This window comes from Microtus pennsylvanicus, chromosome 1 (assembly GCF_037038515.1).
Source record: "Microtus pennsylvanicus isolate mMicPen1 chromosome 1, mMicPen1.hap1, whole genome shotgun sequence".
Classification (NCBI taxonomy): domain Eukaryota; kingdom Metazoa; phylum Chordata; class Mammalia; order Rodentia; family Cricetidae; genus Microtus; species Microtus pennsylvanicus.
Window position 1 is genome coordinate 94,399,750 of NC_134579.1, and position 17,751 is coordinate 94,417,500.

The following is a 17,751-nucleotide window of genomic DNA, read 5'->3' on the forward strand; positions in this document are numbered from 1 at the left end:
CTGGCTCAGCTTCCTGACTGTGGATGTCATGTGACCTGCTGCTTCAGGCTGCATCCCTTCAACTGTAAGCCAGATTTGTTTGTCAGGTGTTTGGTCCCAGCAAGAAGAAAAGTAACCAATACAGCATCGAACAAGGTGTAGCCCTTGGGTTGCAACTAATTTGCAGTAAGGAGACTACTTTTTCTTGTTTTTGACTTTTTTTTATTATTATTTATTTACTTACTTACTTGTTTGTTTAGAGACAGGTCCCAGTAAGCATCCCAGCCTGGCTTTGAACTCACAGATTCACTTTGCTCTGCCTTCTAGAATTAAAGTTGTGTGTCATCTTGCTGGGATTTTTCTCTATGCGATGGCTCAACACATAGACCTCCAAGGGAGGTGAGCATTAGGGCATCCAACGCCAGTGCTGTGAGGAGCCTGGAGCTGGAGACGAGGGCCTGAGAGGCCATGTGATCCTGCATGGAGCAGGGAGATTCAGGGCTCTGTGCCACTGAGGAGAGGACCCACACTGCTGCTGGGCTAGTGAATTCCAGAGGGAGGGCCTGTTTCAAGCGGTGTCCCAAGCATGTCACCTGGGCTATATCATGCAATCCACAGGACACACACTTGACATCGAGATATTGTTTATCTTCACTTTACTAAGAAAGAAATAAACAGGGGGTCCCAGGAACTTGCTAGAAATCAACAGCCCTGCTTCAGGGCCGTCTACTCTGTCTGTGGTCTGGACAGATTCCAACAACAACCCTGGCTCTGGAGGATTTTTTTCCTGATAAATCTGTAAACAGTGTGAGATTCCTGGCCTCTCCGAACACCTGGGAAGGGGACTTGGCTGTGTTGAAAGCTGCCACCTTGTCTTCCAGGAGGTTCTATTTGTTTAAAAGCTGCTCTTTAGCAAAAATTTACCAAACACAGCGTCTTGTTCATCACGTCAACCTGGAGCCAGAACACAGCAATTTTCAGTGTCTCCAGTAAGCACAGCACCGCTGGTGTCTGCTCGAGTCCAAATGGATCGCACTGTCTGCTCGACTCATTACTGACACAAACAGACACCAAATGGACAACTGAAGAGCTTGCTCTGGGGCTGGGGAGGTGGCGGCTCAGTGGATAAAGTGCCTGCAAGAGTTTGATCCCCAGAACCCACATTTAAAAAGCCAGATGTGGTGGCATATGCTTGTAATGCTAATCCTGGGGAGATGGAGCCAGGCAGATCCCTTGGGTACAGCAGCCTGCCAGTTTAGCCTAATTTGTGAAGACCAGGTCAAGTCTCAAAAACCAAGGTGGGTAGTGTTTGGGAATCAACATTGGAGGTTGACTACTGGTCTTCATCTGTGCCCACATCAGCATACATGTGTATGTCCTCCCCCCCGCCCCCCGGCTCTGGAAAGCATAAATAAGATTAGTGCCAGCACAGAGAAAGCCCTGGCTAGTAACTTCCAATGAGCAGTATAATGGGATATTGCCACAGGGCAGAGAACAGGGAATCTGGTGTGTGAAGATGTCTCCCCTCTATTATACACAGCCTTGGAGATGTGGGTGGTGGATGCCGGCAGCTCCGGCCAGCAAGTGCTTCATCTAACTTCAGCTTGCGGCAAGAGAGAGCAGAGCGAGACTTTGCCGAGAGCCAGCACTCCCAGCCACCTCCAGCTCTGCTCCTTACCTGCTGGGGATGGCTCTGCTAACTGAGACTAACGACCATGGGAGCTTCAGAAATAATTTTCTGTTGATCTGGAGTAAATTCTCTACAAGAGAGTAGTGCATCCAATCACAGACTGTCTGTCGGCATTCCGGCCCTCATAAATCAGGGTTTACTGGGGAAGAGCGCGAGATACCGCAATTTACAACAGGAGCACAATGGGCGATTTACTCAGGCAGGTGCGCGGCCGCCCTTGCTTGAAGCTTCCTTCTCGTTCTGGCCACAAAATAAAATGGAGATGTGGAATGGGGGTGGTCACCAAGGGCCAGGCTGATAAAACATCATCTCTGACAGACAGCCCGCCATAAAGGTCACATTGCCCAGGACCAAACTTTTAGATGTATGTGCCTCCTACAGTTGCCTTCAGCAGTGGGATAGACGTGTGATGTCTCTGAAGGACGGGGTGTATGCTAACATTCCCTGACCTAGGCTCAGAAGGCCAGGTGTATTTGCATGTGTGTATGTGTGTGTGTGTGTATGTGTATGTGTGTGCGTGTATGTATAGGCCAGAGGTCAATGTTTTCAATCCCTTTCCACCGTAAGTTTTGAGAGATGGTGCATCTTGCTGAACCCAGAGTTCATCAATCTGTAAGATTCGCCTGTCCTCATGTTCTCGGTGCTTGGGAACACAAGTGTAGTCTGTGTGCCTGGCTTTTTGTGTGGGCTCTGGGAAATCAGATTCACATACATATGCTTTACTGACTGGACCCTCTCCAGAACATTGCTGACCTTTTGGGGAAGATTCATGGGTTTTTTTAGGGGTGGTGCCTACCATTAGGCAGGGTGTGGAATGCTGAGTGAGGAATACTGATGTGAGGGAGAGGGGTCACAGTGGGACAGGGGCTGGATGGCATCTATCCATGAACGTTTCCCCCCTATAGTGCTTCTCAGAGTGGCAGGCATCAGACCCAGCCTCTACAAACACATTTTCACAGTGTGGGCAGGAGAGAGCAAAAGCACGGGCCATGCAGCCAGGAGTGGACAACTTTGGTCCTGACGTGAAGGGCAGAGTCTGTCTGAAGCTCTGCTCGTGGTGGGGCGGCCTCCTCGCTCAGTCGAGGCCACAGTGGAAGCAGGCCAGCAGAATCCAACTGGGAAACATCCAAGCTTGGAGGGTCAAGCTCCATCATAAACACTAGCCGCTCGCTTGTGACTACAGGTATTTGTTTAAATAAAGTATGAAAATGAGTTCATTAGGCCCCATTAGCTGGCGAGAGCAGATGATCATAAATTGGCGGTCCTGGCAGCCAGCTTTCAGCCGTGGAATGTTGGCTCAGCCCCACTGGTCTCCCCTCAAGCCATAAAACAAGAATGAAAAGCATGGGCAGTTTGGAAGGAGGGTGGAGCTCAGGAGAGGTGTGGGGGTGTGGATCTGGGGCGGGGGAGACCCTTCCAGTTAGGATGCCTATCAAAGAGTCTTGGACAGTTTCTAGAACACAGCACATGCCTGGAGGCCATTGGACAGGTGAGACCGCCTGCCTCTCTCACTCTGCAGCCCCACCTCCAGAATTAACGATGAGCAAGGTTCGGATCCGGCCCCCAGATCAGAGCTAGAGTGGCTTCCTTCTGGGGACTGCAGACACAGCTTGGAGAGGAAGTGCTTGCTATGCACACATGAGGATCTGAGTTCGGTTCCCCCAGTTCCTTGTAAAAGGTGTGCTATCTCTCAGTAATCCTATCACTCAGCCTGCTTGCTGAGTTCCAGGCCAACGAGAGACCCTGTTTTAAATAACAAAGTGGATTGTGCCTGAGGAAAGACAACCGAGGAGTCGTCTGACCTCCACATACAATGTGCGCGTTCACCTGCACACAGGCAAACATGTTCTCACGTGTACACACTCACTTACGCACACTCAGAGCTCCTATTAAACAGATGTACCATCATCTCTCTGCTACCATTTGTTTCTGCCTTCTGTGTGACATAAAGATATACTAACCTACATCAGGTCTCTGCTGCCTTCCTGTCCCAGTCCCTGTCTGCCCCAAGCTTGGGGAAACAGTCTTATTTACATGCTGTCTCTGCTGTCTTGTACTGGGAAGCCAGCCACAAGAGGCCTGGGCTTTGATACCTCACCCCCACAGCAGTCAGCCCTGGTCCAGCAGGGTGGACACTGTGCAGTCCAGGCAGAGTCAGGTGGACAGTTGTCTGCATGCTACTCAGCAGTTAGGCTCTGAGCGGGGCTAGCTCTAAGGTTCCGAGAACCATGGTGAGGGGCTCTCCCACACAGCTCATCACAGGATAACCCATCCTGAATAGTCTCTGAGCTGCTTGCCAGGGTCACTGCTGAGAGCTCTCAGGGGCAGTGGCCCTGCTCCAGAGACAGTCTGGGATATTCCTTGCCCTACCCCCACCTCAGAAGCCAGTTTGGATACATATTATCTAAGCACAGTGGAGATCTGGGTAGGGCCGGGACTACAAAAAGACAGGCAACATGAACAAACGCTTAGGGGAGGAAGAGAGGGGCTGAATCCAAAGGGAATCCATGGACTGAGCAGCTGGGTGCTAGCCAGGAGGTGGCCAGAGCACACCGCACACATGCTTTTCTTCATCTTTGTATATGTTAACGTATGCAGATGTGCATACATCTGTACGCATGCGGCGGCCAGCAGACAACCGAGAGCGTTACATGGAGAAAGCTCTCGTGATAGCCTTCATCTAGGCAACTGCACCAGGCTAGCTGGCCAGAAAGCCCTGGGGATCCACCTGTCTGTTGCCCCAAACAATGTTACAAGTACATATATTACCACACCTGACTTTCCGACACAGGTTCCGGGAACCGAACTCATGTCCTGACCGACTGAGTCATCTCTCCCCAGCCACATATGTGTTATTATTAAATGTGTTGTTTTTACATTTTCAGTGCACACAGACTGAAGCCATTTGGACTTAACGCACAGCACGGCTGGGTATTTCTTTGGCCTTGGGCTTTGGGAAACTCGATGAGGGCTGAGGGTGTGTATGTGTGTGTGGGGGACTTCCAGGGAGAACAGAAGTACAGTTTGTACCTTACTCCCAGCATGGGATGAGACAGAGATGGGCAAGTGGCTACCAGAGGCCACTTCTGAGCCGGGTGATCATGGGGACCCGCACCCCCAGTCCCTGCTGCCCAGCTGGGGTAGAGGACGTGAGTAGTCACAGAGTACTGGAGGTGCTGAGGAGCCTGGCATCGGGGCGTGTTCAGAGAGGCTGCTACTCCCATCCAGGACACTGAGGGGGGAGGGGCACAGCACAGCCTGATGGCAGTCACAGGACACCTCGCCTATCTTACCTCACCACGCCATGTCTGCACTTCTCAGACATAGCTCAGTGGAAGAACACGAATTTCCTTCATCAGCTTTTGGGGATTCAGGGAATTAATTACTCACTGCCTAGCTTCAAGCCATGGTGCCACACAAAGGAACGAGTCAAATATTAAGAGTCTTGTGAAGGTGAGCTGCTCCCCAAGGTCCCTGCCATCAAGGGGTTTACTGTGAAGGGCCAGCCATGCACGGTTTATCCTGAGTGTGACTCATGGAGATCCAGGGGGCCTAGGACCCCTTTGAGCCCGAGACTCTTCATCCCCACAGCACTTCCATGACCTTAAGTTCTCAAGATGTGGCGGGGTCAGGGCAGGATCTGGGATTTGGAGCCAGGAGATCGATTGGGGCCTTGTCCTGGCCTTGCAACTGGTGACAGAAGGTGGAGGGCAGAGATGTCAGTGCTATAGTCACTGCCCTGCCGGGAGGACATTAGACACTGATCTGCGCACAGTAGGTGTGCCTGCTGTTCTCCCGGGCCTCAGTTTCTTGCCTGTAACATGGCCAGAATATCAATACAATTCTACACTGCTATGAGAACTGAGCTAAATACATGAGGAAAGATACCAAAAAACCCAAAACCTGATTCTGGTTGTCCAAAGAGACTTCTGCAGCATCCGAAGCAAAGATTAACTCCCAGCTCTGAATCTGTGGTCTTCACAAGGAGATAAGCCACACCTCCTACTCACAACCCCACCCCAACCCCCCATCCCCTGCCTCAGGATAGTGGCCACCCTACATCCAGAAAGACCCATCAGTTACTCCCAGGAGGCCTGGGGCCACTCTCAGTAGCTTTGTTTGACATGGGGGCCACCCCTTCTTGTTAGGGCACACTTGCCGATTTCCTTTCCAGACGAAAAGACTGCTTACCCATAATGATGCCGTTTTTCTCCAGGGGCTCCTGCCAGCTGACCTTGAGAGAGGTGTCCAGAATCTCTGTGAAGCTCAGGTGCCCCACAGCTCCCGGTTCTACCAATTAAAAACAAAGATACCTGTTAACACCGAGCCTGCCGTTCTTTGATCGAACCCATGTGGTCAGCTTTGACTCCAGAAGGGAAGGAGTGAGACAGCCAGCAGAAGCCTGTGTGGAACAAACACCGGGAGGCATGCAGCCCGGACTAGGGGCCGGATGCTGAGCTGTGCTCCTGGTCTTGAGTATGTTACTTTGCCAGCTCCCCTGCCTAGAGTCCCCCAGTGAGAGAGCCTCTGCCTAGAATCCCCCAGTGAGGGGCTGGGGCGTGGCTCAGTGGTAGAGCACCTTCCTAGAATCCCCCAGTGAGGGGCTGGGGCGTGGCTCAGTGGTAGAGCCCCTGCCTAGAATCCCCCAGTGAGAGGCTGGGGTGTGGCTCAGTGGTAGAGCACCTGCCTAGAATCCCCCAGGGAGGGGCTGGGGTGTGGCTCAGTGGTAGAGCCCCTGCCTAGCATGCCCCAGTGAGAGGCTGGGGTGTGGCTCAGTGGTAGAGCCCTTGCCTAGAATCCCCCAGTGAGAGGCTGGGGTGTGGCTCAGTGGTAGAGCCCCTGCCTAGAATCCTCTGGAGAGGGGCTTGGCTTTGCAAGAGTATTTAAATAGAATCTTCCAGTGATAGGAGCCAGGAGTCTGGCTTTTATTGCACCCATTGACGTTTTGGAAGCCAGAAATGGAGCCTAGGGCCAGGGGTCATGCCTGTTCACCTGACCTACAGGTCTAGTTTCTGAATACTTCTCTCCCAGAGGATTTTTTTCAGGAGTAAGAGAAAGTGCCAGCAAAAGGCCTGCACCATCGCGTCCTACCTAAGAGGAAGAGAAGATGTCTGGAGAAGTCAACCCACTTCCCACAGTCCTCTTAGTGGAGGACCTGCGCTAGCTGAGGAAGGTACCTTCCCGTGGGTTCCCTTGCAAACCTGCTGGGAACAGTCTCACTGAGGGTTCCCCGGTGAAGTCAGGGTCTTACTTGGCCTGCAGGAGGGGACAGTCCCAAGCTCCAATCAGCCTTGCCACAAAAGCAGCAGCCAGTACTTGGCTCCCTCCTGGGACCATGACAAAGCCCTGGACCACAGCTAATGAATTTTAAAACAGGTGCAGCCTCAGAAGCTGCCCTCAGGGGGGTGAGAGCCACGGAGCCTTCACCGAGGGGCAGAAACACTGACAAATGCCACTTCTCCCGGTAGAAGACGGGAAAATAGGATGGCTGTCAGGGCCGTGTCATCCCCCTCCCCCACACAAGCTTCCAGAAAGACGTTCTGACGGGTTTTGTGAAGCAGCTTGTTCTGCGATCGATGTAGTAGCAGAGACAGCTTTCTGCTCCTTTTATATTCCCAGTGTTTCGGCTTCCTGGATTCTTGCCCGAATGCGCTGTCCTCCAACTCTGCTAATATCTAGGTTTCAATTTATATTCTTTTCCCCTTTACTGCGACCCTCCCCCAGCGGATTCTCTGGGCTCCGGAGAAGACTTACAGCTGGCGAAGCTTATGCCTGTGACCCAGGGCCTGAGCCCAGACAAGCTGCACCCTCAGAGTCAATGCCACCTTCACGAGGGCGCTACATCCTTCTAAACAGGACAAATAGGGCCCCTGCCTACTTAAAACGGCGGTTTAGGAGCAGGGGAGACGTCTCAGCTGAGGATCCGAGTTCCTTTTCTATTTTATTATGTTTGGTTTTGGTTTTCTTATTTCACAGATGTGTGTGGCTCTACGCGTGTTTGCATGGATGGGGATATCATACTTGTGCACAGTGTGAGTGTGTGTGGTGTGTTTGTGTACGTGTGCTTGTAGAGACCCAGAGTTGATGTTAGGAGTCATTAAGGCTCTTCTAACTTATTCACTGAGTCAGGCCTGTCAATCAAACCCAGAACTTTCCCATGTGGCTAGTCTTACTAGTTGTTTGATCTGGCTATCTCCCGTGGTTGCCTTCTGAGGCTGGAACCACAGTCAGCCTCAAGGCTCACCAAGCCCTTAGGTGGGTCTGGTTATCCCCAGTCAGGTCCTCAGGCTTGCTTGGTAACGGCTTTAACCCCAGGCCCAGGATCTGAGTTCCAGACCCACTTTTAAAAAGCTGGGTGTCCTGTGGTACATTTATCATCCCATCTCTGTGGAGGAGACAGGTGAATCCCAGGGCTCCCTGCTCAGCCAGCCCAGACTATTGAGTAGCTTCAGGTTCATTAAGAGAACCTGTTTCAAAATATAAGGTGAAGTGATTGAGAAAGATACTGGACTTCACACACACACACAGACACACACACACCATATAGAGACCATGAGTCTCAAACTCTCAAACTAATATATAAATGTATTAAGTAATTTTGTTGCCTTCTGTGCCTTCTTCCCCATGACTCATTCCAGGAAGTGACCTGATGACCTTTGACAATGGGCCCTGGGAGGCTAGTCTTCAACATAGGAGAGGGATACTCACTGTCCTCATGGGTCCACACAAGCTGAGGCGTGCTGGGAGGCCCATCCCCTGGCGTGGTAAAACACAGGACTGATGTGAAGTACGCTGTGAACTTCTTCAAGTTCGTTATGTAGCCATGGTGGATTCCATGGAAGTCGGGAGCAATAGTGACCACAGTGACAGTCTCAGGGGCATCTGCCGGCCATGCCAGAAGCTGGGAGGGAAGGGCAAAAGAAAGGACCACTTTAAAATGCATTTCTTCACTTAACTGTCTATTCAAAGTAAAGGTTACAATTAGTAAAATTAGTATGTCTTTAGAGAAAGCATAGTCACAGTTCAATACGTCTAGAAATCCCACATCATTTTTCTCTTTCTCATATTTGGGGATAAACCCCAGAGTTTTATATATATATATTAGGCAAGCACTCTACCCAGATCAACACCCCCAGCCCCTCACTGGGGGATTCTAGGCAGGGACTCTACCACTGAGCCACACCCCAGCCCCTCACTGGGGCATTCTAGGCAGGGGCTCTACCACTGAGCTATACTCACTGGGGTGTATTTTAGACAAGTTATATCCCTGTCCACTTTACAGAGTTTTAGTAAGTTTGCCTGGCTGGTCTTGAACTTGTGGTTCTCCAGCATCAGTCTCACAAGTAGCTGAGTATGTAAGGCCTGGCTATATATCCTATTGTTTCTGATAATCCCACCACAGAAAAATTGAGTTTAAAATGTGTCTCGTATATTGTTGTATATTTACACATGTATATTTATGCTTGTATAGATGAAATAAATGACTGCTTAACTCTTGTTACAGTAATGGACACTCCCTTGAACTTCCATCTTCCCTTAGGGTACTTCTGAGCATGGATTTCTTTTTAATAATGAGGGGTAAAGATGATATCATATATTAATAACTAATTAGCATAAGAAGATAAACACAAATATTCTCCAGATAGAAGTCTATCTATACTGGCTCAAAATGATTCAATAGGAACAATCTTAATGATTTGTTATACTAGTTTCCTGGGCTGGATTTTAGGAGCTAGGTTAGAATTTTAAATAAAGGGCATATACAGGGGCTAGGGATGGTAGAGAGCTTGGTTAGCAAGCAGAAGACCCTGGGTTCTAACTCAGTGCCACATGACTCCAACCTGGCGGCACATGCTTGTCATCCCAGGACTAAGGAGGTAGGAACTGGAAAATGGGAAGTTTAAGGTCATATTCTGCCACACAGTGAGCTTAAGGCCAGCCTGGTCCTCACAAAACTGTCTTACAAAAAAAAAAAAAAGAAATATAATATATGGCTGCATGTGTGTGTGTGCGCGCGTGTGCGTGCATGCATGCATACGTGTGCATGTGTGTGTGTGTGTGTACATGTGGACATTCCATGAAAAGCCACTTGCATGATTTGGCAATGCTGTGTATGTGTAGTCTCTTGACACCATGCATCTCCAGAACTGATTGGTTCTGAAAGCCAGCGGGCAGCAGGACACAGAACACATCTGTGCAGATCAAACTGACAAACCAGCCACCAGACACGCGCAGTGTTCTTGTCACTCAGACCTGGCAGGAGAGTCGAGAGTGAGGGAGTTTTGCCCTGATCAGTTCAATTTCCCTTCAAAAAAAGCATCTGCCTTAGATACTCCCGAGGAAGAGCCGAGGCACCGAATGGGCCTAGCTGGGCCTGCCCTCATCACAGACAAACAAGCGTTTGAGGGAGCTGAACCCAAAGGGAAGAGAAAAATGAACCAAGTGGAAAAGACACCCTTTGAAGCTGAGTGCATTAGCGACTCACCTCTCTCTGAAGGGCTCCCTAAATCTCCTGATAAGGGGTTAGTGAACCCACTTTTGTACAGTGAAGTCAGGCTCCCACGTCCAACCAAGAGAAGCTGATGTAAAGGAAAGAAACTATGCTTTTGGAATGTGCACCCAAGTCCGTCTTACCTGGCAACAGAGCCTGTTCATTAATTCAGTTCGGGCAGTGTACCCCAGCCCACGTTCTCTGTTCTCCCGTCTTTGAACAGAACTGTCCTCAAGGCAGAGAACAAAATGGTCTCTTTGCTGGATCGGAGCCTCCCCCCCCCCCCATGAACCCTGGGTGGGAACCTCCCTCTCCCATATCTCTGCCCTTGACTCTGCATTCTGCCCGGAGAATCCCCTTCTAGGAAGAAATGGTTGGATAAGGCTGACTCCAGTCATCTCCCATAGATGACTGTGTGTATGTGCATGAGATGAGTGTGTGCACGTATGTATGCCAGTGTGCATGTATATGTGTGCCTATGGGTGTCCACGCAAGCAGAGGCCAGAGGCTGACATTGAGTGTCTTCCTCAGTAACTCCCCATCTTAGTTTTTGAGGCAAGGTCTCTCACTGAACCTGGTGCTTACTCATTCCACTAGGCTGGCTGGCCAGGAAGCCCCAGGGATCTCCTGCCTCTGCTTTCCCAGTGTTGGGCTCAAAGGTGTGCTATGCCATGCATGGATCTTTTAGTTTTATGGGTTCTGAGGGACCACAAGTCTTTATGCTTGATTAGCAAGCCCTTAACTGACTGAGCCATCTCCCAGCTTTCCCTGAAGTCCATTAATCCAACTATAGCCTTTTCTCCTGTTCCCTCTTAGCAACTGTTCATTCAAATTTCTGGCCTGGGATAGCTGATCAGTCTTCTGACAGATGGTGGCCCCACCAAGGTGATGTAGGTGGGTCTTCTTTCTATGTGTTGCTTTCATTGGTTAATTAATAAAGAAAACTGCTTGGCCTGATAGGTCAGAACAGAGGTAGGTGGGGAAGACAGAACAGAATTCTGGGAAGAAGGCAATGAGGCAGTCGCCATGATTCTTCGACCCGAGACAGATGTAAGCTAGAATCTTTCCCGGTAAGCCACCAGCTCGTGGTGCTATACAGATTATTAGAAATGGGTTAATCAAGATGTGAGAATTAGCCAATAAGAGGCTATAACTCATGGGCCAGGCAGTGTTTAAAAGAATACAGTTTTCGTGTTATTATTTCCGGGGCTAAGCTAGCCGTGCAGGAGCTGGGCGGGATGAAAAGCAGGCCTGCTCGCCTCATCACTACACCAAGGTTTCCTTACTCTGAATTTGCTGCCCTGGGTTTTCAATGACATAGGAAGGGTAAAACCCAATGTCTGATGTGATCAATACTGCCCATGAGTGCCAACTAGAGGTCCCCAAACCAGGCCAGGTACCTTGTATCCCTGGTTGATGCCATTGATGAACTGCTGGGGTGGCGGGTTCCACAGGAAATGCACGGTGGTGGAATTCACTGCTTCAGCCTGCACGTTCTGTGGGGGTGCAGTAGGCACTGTTCCCCGTGGAGGTGGAAGACAGCACAAAAGGCGGAAGGCACCATGGGGAGAAGAGACAAAAAGGAAACCTTAGTCTAGGACTCAAGGGCAGATGGGAAGGGAGGTGAATGTCTCCCACGCTAACACTCCTGTAACAAAGGAGAATTGGGCCATTTCTCATTTTCTGTGGGAGAGTTTCTTTCTTAAGGCAGAGGTGGGAAACCGTACCAGATCACTGTTTCATCCCACAGACGGGCCTTTCCCACACATCTGAGATGAACAACACACTAAACCTTTATTGTTTCCTCAATTGCCCCGATTGCCACCTCAAATGATTACAGTCAAGGCAAGGTTTCATCTAGAAGGACTTTCTGCTCGCTATTATGTTCCAAGCTCTCCTTCCCCTTTCCAGGTAGCATTTAGTGCTCACTTGACACAACCTGGAAAGATTAGTCTGGGGGAAACTGGTGACTGATGTCGGATGGCCCAGTCCACTGTGGGCAATGCCATTTACGCAAGTGAGCCTGGGTTTCATAAGAAAGCCAGCTGAGTGTGAGCTAGGGAGCAGTGTTCTGGGGTTTTCGCTCCCAGCCCCTGCCCTGAATGACTTCCTTCAGTGACAGACTGTGACCTGGAAGCAAAGCCATGTAAACGCTCTCCTAGTCTAAGGAGCTTTAGTGACGTCATGGTGTGACATCATCATAGTGACAGAAAGGGGACTAGAATTCTCTCTGTGTGTAAAATGTGGGTTTGTATGTAGCTTCACATATGTGTGCAGGTGCACATGTCCATGGAGGCCAGAGGCCAGCCCCAGGTGTTGTTCCTCTGGCCCTGTCCATGTTATCTTTTTAGAGATTTATTTATCTTTATGTGTATGGGTGTTTTGCCTGCATGTACATCTGTGTGCCATGTGTGTGCCTGGTGTTCGTGGAGGTCAGAGTGGGTGCTGGATTCACTAGAACTGGACTTATGGATGGTTCTAAGCTGGGAACTGAATCTGGGTCTTCTGCAAGAAGAGTGTTACAAACCACTAAGCCGTAGCTACAGTCCCTTCTATTGCTTTTTGTTTTGTTTGTTTTTGATGCGAGTTTCCAGAGAGGATTTCTTAAGGAGACCTGCAACTTGCTGATTAGAATAAACTGGCCAGTGAGCCCCACGGACCTAACTTTCTGCTTCCCCACACTGGTATTATAACTGTGCCTCCATGTCTGGATTGTTTAAAAGTGGGTTTTGGGGGTCACACTCAGATCTTTTTACAAAATGAGTCACCCTCTCAGCTGCCCAGGAAACTCAGAGGATTGACTTCCAAGTCACAGTTTATCATGAAGGGAAGTATCTCAGGTAGGGACTGGAGACAAAAACCACAGAGGAACACTGCTCACTGGCTTGTGTGCAGGTTCAAAACCATCACGCTCCTCCTATGCGTAGTACTGTTCATTCATACACACAACACTATAGGCAACTAAGGAATGTAAAGACTGTGAGAAAAAGTGTTTCCCGGGAAAGACAGTGTCAGTTATTACACCAAATGGTTAGCCCCAAAACACACCTACAAGTAACACACACACCGAGCAGGGTGTATCTATGTATTTAGGGATAAATATGAACAAGCATATAGGTATGTAATAACAATTGGATTTTACAAAGGGGGGGCATACATTTGAAAGAGAGCAACAAGGAACATATGTCAGGGTTTGGAGAGAGGAAGGGAAAGGGGAATGATGTAATTATATTAAAATCTTAAATAAAAGAAAAATCTTCTGCTTTGCTTGTTTCTTTCTTACCTTCACAGAACACCTCCTGAGTCCAGGGATGCCCTCCTGGGGCACCTGCCCTGGAGGACGTTCCTGGAATGCTGAGCAGGGCAGACGCACATACGGCTTTGGGCTACCACCTTGATTGGACTGAGAAGTTAAGAAGCACCTCGGAGACTGGGAAAGCACACTCCACCTGTGTCTGTGAATGTGTTTCCAGGAACCTAGGGGTTACTCAAGGGGAGGGTGCCTGCCCTGTTGTGGGACAAAGGCAGTCTGCGGCTATAAGTGTGGTCCCTCTGAGAGGTGAGCGGCCGTTCCCCACCATACCCTTCCCCCATGATGCCCTGCCTCGTCAGTCAGAAACAACTGTGCCAACCAACCATGGACCATAACCTCTCAGCCTATATAAAGCTTTCCTCCTTTGAATATTTTTTTAATATTTATTTATTATGCATACAATGCAATATTCTGTCTGCATGTATGCCTGAAAGCCAGAAGAGGGCACAAGACCTCATTACAGATGGTTGTAAGCCACCATGTGGTTGCTGGGAATTGAATCAGGACCTTTGGAAGAGCAGGCGATGCTCTTAACCTCTGAGCCATCTCTCCAGCCCCATCCTTTGAATATTTTTTTAAATTTTAAAGTGGCATGTATTTAATTGGGAAGAGCCATGTGAGTACCTCCGTGATTATGTGGAGGTCAGAGGACACCCTGTGGGAGTCAGGTCTCCTATCCTGTGGGCTCTGGGACTGTCGGGCTTGGTGGCAGGGGCATGAAGCTGAGGCACCATCTCTCCAGCACCATTTCCCCAGCACCTTCGGTGTTTCTGTCAGATGTCTGTATGTTACATTCTGTCAGAAAGTTAGCAACAACAAAACTGAGTGACACATTCTAGAAGCTTTTTAGGGTATCTTTTGGAAGAAAGGTAGACCTTGGGAGGAAGATGGGCCTGAGGAATGGCACTCCTGCCTGGGGAAGATGGAGTTACAAAGGAGCCCAGGCAGGGCACGCGTAGAAAGTGGTGTGGACTGAGAAGGTGGATGGGCCCCCTTGCACAGGGACACAAATTCCCGACACAGAGGCTGCTCTTACATACGATGGTCACAAAGATGGGAAAACTTCCTGGGAAAGGCTGGTGCTTTCAGGGACATAATGCTAGTGTCCCTCAAAGCAGGGATGACCCAACTTGCCTGACCGTTAGTCTTCTCATGGCAGAGAGGACACCCTGGTTCTTTAGGAGTTTGTTTGCACAGTGAGGCTCTGAAGCCAAAAGGATCCTTAGGTTCCAGGTAAAGGAAAACACATAAGTATCTCCTGTTACGAAGTACGGGGTGAGGACATGGTTCTGTTACAAGTGGCAGCATAGAGCTGGGGCTGTTTCTCACTGGGTAGAACACGGCCTGGTACACATGAAGCCACGTTAGCCAGATGAGGTGGCACAGGGCTGTAATCTCAACTCTGGGAAAGAAGGGCAGGAGGGTCATCCTCAGCTACATGGTAGCCTGGGTTAGATAACCCGTCCCAAACACACACACACACACACACACACACACACACACACACCTTCATCTCCACAGCTCTTCTCCATCGTCTCATTTTATGCAGAGATGGAAGAATCTAGAATCCATCAGTTCTCTCAATTGACTCTTCAGGTCCGTATTTTCTTTCCAACTGCCATCCCCCATAACCATGGCCTCCCCAAGTCCTTTCTGCCATTCCCCATGACCATGGCCTCCCCAAGTCCTTCCTGCCATCCCCCATGACCATGGCCTCCCCAAGTCCTTCCTGCCATCCCCCATGACCATGGCATCCTCAAGTCCTTTCTGCTATCACCATGGCCATGGCCTCCCCAAGTTCTTCCTGCCATCCCCCATGACCATGGCCTCCCCAAGTCCTTCCCCCACACATCACAAGGAAACTGCCCAAGTTCCCTTTCAGTACCACGTGGACCACATGGATTAAAAATAGTCCCAAGGCCAGCTGTGCCTGGATGTAGACCGTATTGGGGAATATCAGAATGACTGAGAAAAAGGAAAGCCTGGCAAACAATAGAATTGTGGCTTCTCTAAAGCCCACAGAGACCTGAACAGATCTGGGGGTCACATAGTATCAAATACAAGGAAAAGCAGGGCTGTTCATTGAGACAAAGGGAGGGAAGTAGGGGAGGAGAAGGAAGAGGAGAAGGGGAAGGGAGATGAAAAGAGAGAAGAGGGAAGAGGGAGGAAGGGGTGGGAAAGAAAGTGGAGGAGAGGGGAGGAGAGGAGAGAGAATGAGGCAGGGGAGGGGAAAAGAGGGTGGTGAGGGAGGGATGGCCCATGCACAACTGGGCTAGGAAAATTTGCTATGACAGCTAAAGGTGACTTAGAGGAGCTGCAGGTGGAGAAACAGGATGCTTCCCACACAGGAACAAGGGCAGGTGTGTTGGTGTTTCACCAGAGAATCCCACCAGGCATTTGAGGAATAATGAAGCAATTTTAAACCATTACTCAGACACCCAAATAAATAAATAAATAACATTACAGACAAGAAAAGACAATTACCCCTCATGAATCCAAGTTCAGACCGCAAATAAGAAAACACTGAAAGATCAAATTCAGCAACACACCACAGTTATAACGTACCCTTGTCTGGTGGGGTTTATATCATAAACAGAAGAGTGGCCTCATATTTGACCATCAATCATGGCAGAGCGCCAAATCAGCTTAATAAAGAAAACCCAGTCTTAATAGGGCTAGGAAAAGCACTGGATACATTTTAAGATCTAATCATGATGATAATAATACAAAACACCGCTCAGTCAAGAAGGAATTTAAGAGAGCTCGGCGAACTTGATAAAGGGCATCTCTAGCGCACCTGCGGCTATGATCTCACTAGAGATGAGCGCCTGAGATGCTGCCCTGAGATCAGGGCCGAGGGAGGATGGAAGACTTCCCGAGTGGCTTTTTTATTCTGCAAGTCTGGACTGGTGAAGCTGAGAAAAAGGGAGGAGGCAAACCGACAGGGGGGTGCTTTCTACCTATAGGCAATGTGACCATCTACATGGAAAATCCACGTCGACTCCAGGAAGGCTCCTAGGACCAAGAGAGGCTGCGAAGATTGCGGGCTGCAAGGCCAAAGCTCTGTTTCTAAACACAAGCAATAAGGAATTGGAAACTGAAATTTAAAGATTGGGTCCATTTAGGGAGCTGGGAGACAACTGTGTAAAGCAGGAGAGCCTGGGTTAAGGTCGCTAAACCCACTTTAAGAGGGTGGGAGGAGCTGTAGCCAGCCAGCCTAGACAAACTAGCTCACAAATACACAGTAGACTGCGTGTTGAGGACTGATACCTAAGGTTGACCTCTACGCATGTGCGCACATACATGTGACTCCTAAACACACACACACACACACACACACACACACACACACACACACACACACACACAGTCCCATTTAAAGTAGCAATGGAACTATAAATACAAACCTGACAATGTGTTAGATGTATAATCTGAAAGTTACAAAAACCACTTAAACACCAACTCTAAATAAACAGCCCGGGAGAATATTGATGGACTCCAAGATCAGGCAGGTAAGAGAATCGTTCTCCAAACAAGTTAACATGAGTCCATCAAATGCATAGCCAGACACTCTTCAAAAACCAAAAAGGTGATTTCCAATTTACAGGAGAAACTGAAGGAACTAGAATAGCTAAACTGATTTTTAAGAAAAAAAATCTAGATAAACTCTACATAGTTAAAGAGGCACGAATCTATAGTAACTAGAACAGGTGACACTGGGAAATGAATACAATGTAAACAATGTCAACACCACAGAGAAGAATCCAGAAATGAGTCACACAGGTAGGTACCAACTGGTGTTCTGAACAGCACACATAATTCTGCAAAAACTGGACAGTCCTATCAAAATATAAAGAGAACTTCTAGATGCACCTCACACCTACATGAAAACTAACTCAGGGTGGACCACGGGCTTCAGTGCAAACCTATCACCATCAAGCTTCTAGAGAAGATCACTGTGTCACGGACAAGGTGACAACATGCAGGAATGGTGGCCCAAGGGTCTTCTGTGAGATGAGTCAGAACTGAAGCCCACACAGGCTGGGTGCAGTGTGCATGGCAGTTTCGGTCTCCTGCCAACCCCAAGGCCACTGGTGAATGGGGGACAAAGGGGCTCACCGTTGGGGCAACAGTTACTATTGATTATCCGGTGGGCAAGATCTGCCATCACCTGGGACAGGTGCCTCCAGGCATGTCTGTGAGAGAGTTCCTAGACTGTGTTAAATGCCAGGGGAAGACCCCACCTCAGCATGGGCAGCACCCTCCCAGGAGTCCTGG

General features: G+C 49.3%; 1 protein-coding gene across 1 annotated transcript in view; it reads right to left on the reverse strand.

Moving 5' to 3' along the window:
* Nucleotides 1–17,751, reverse strand: part of Sdk1 (sidekick cell adhesion molecule 1) — a 959,866-nt gene that overhangs the window by 154,417 nt on the left and 787,698 nt on the right. Inside the window, exons 18-20 of the mRNA XM_075974284.1 lie at nucleotides 11,561–11,676; nucleotides 8,378–8,570; nucleotides 5,861–5,959 (exon numbers count right to left, since the gene is read on the reverse strand). Coding sequence (XP_075830399.1) covers nucleotides 5,861–5,959; nucleotides 8,378–8,570; nucleotides 11,561–11,676 — 408 coding nt within the window. The remainder of the gene's footprint in view (nucleotides 1–5,860; nucleotides 5,960–8,377; nucleotides 8,571–11,560; nucleotides 11,677–17,751) is intronic.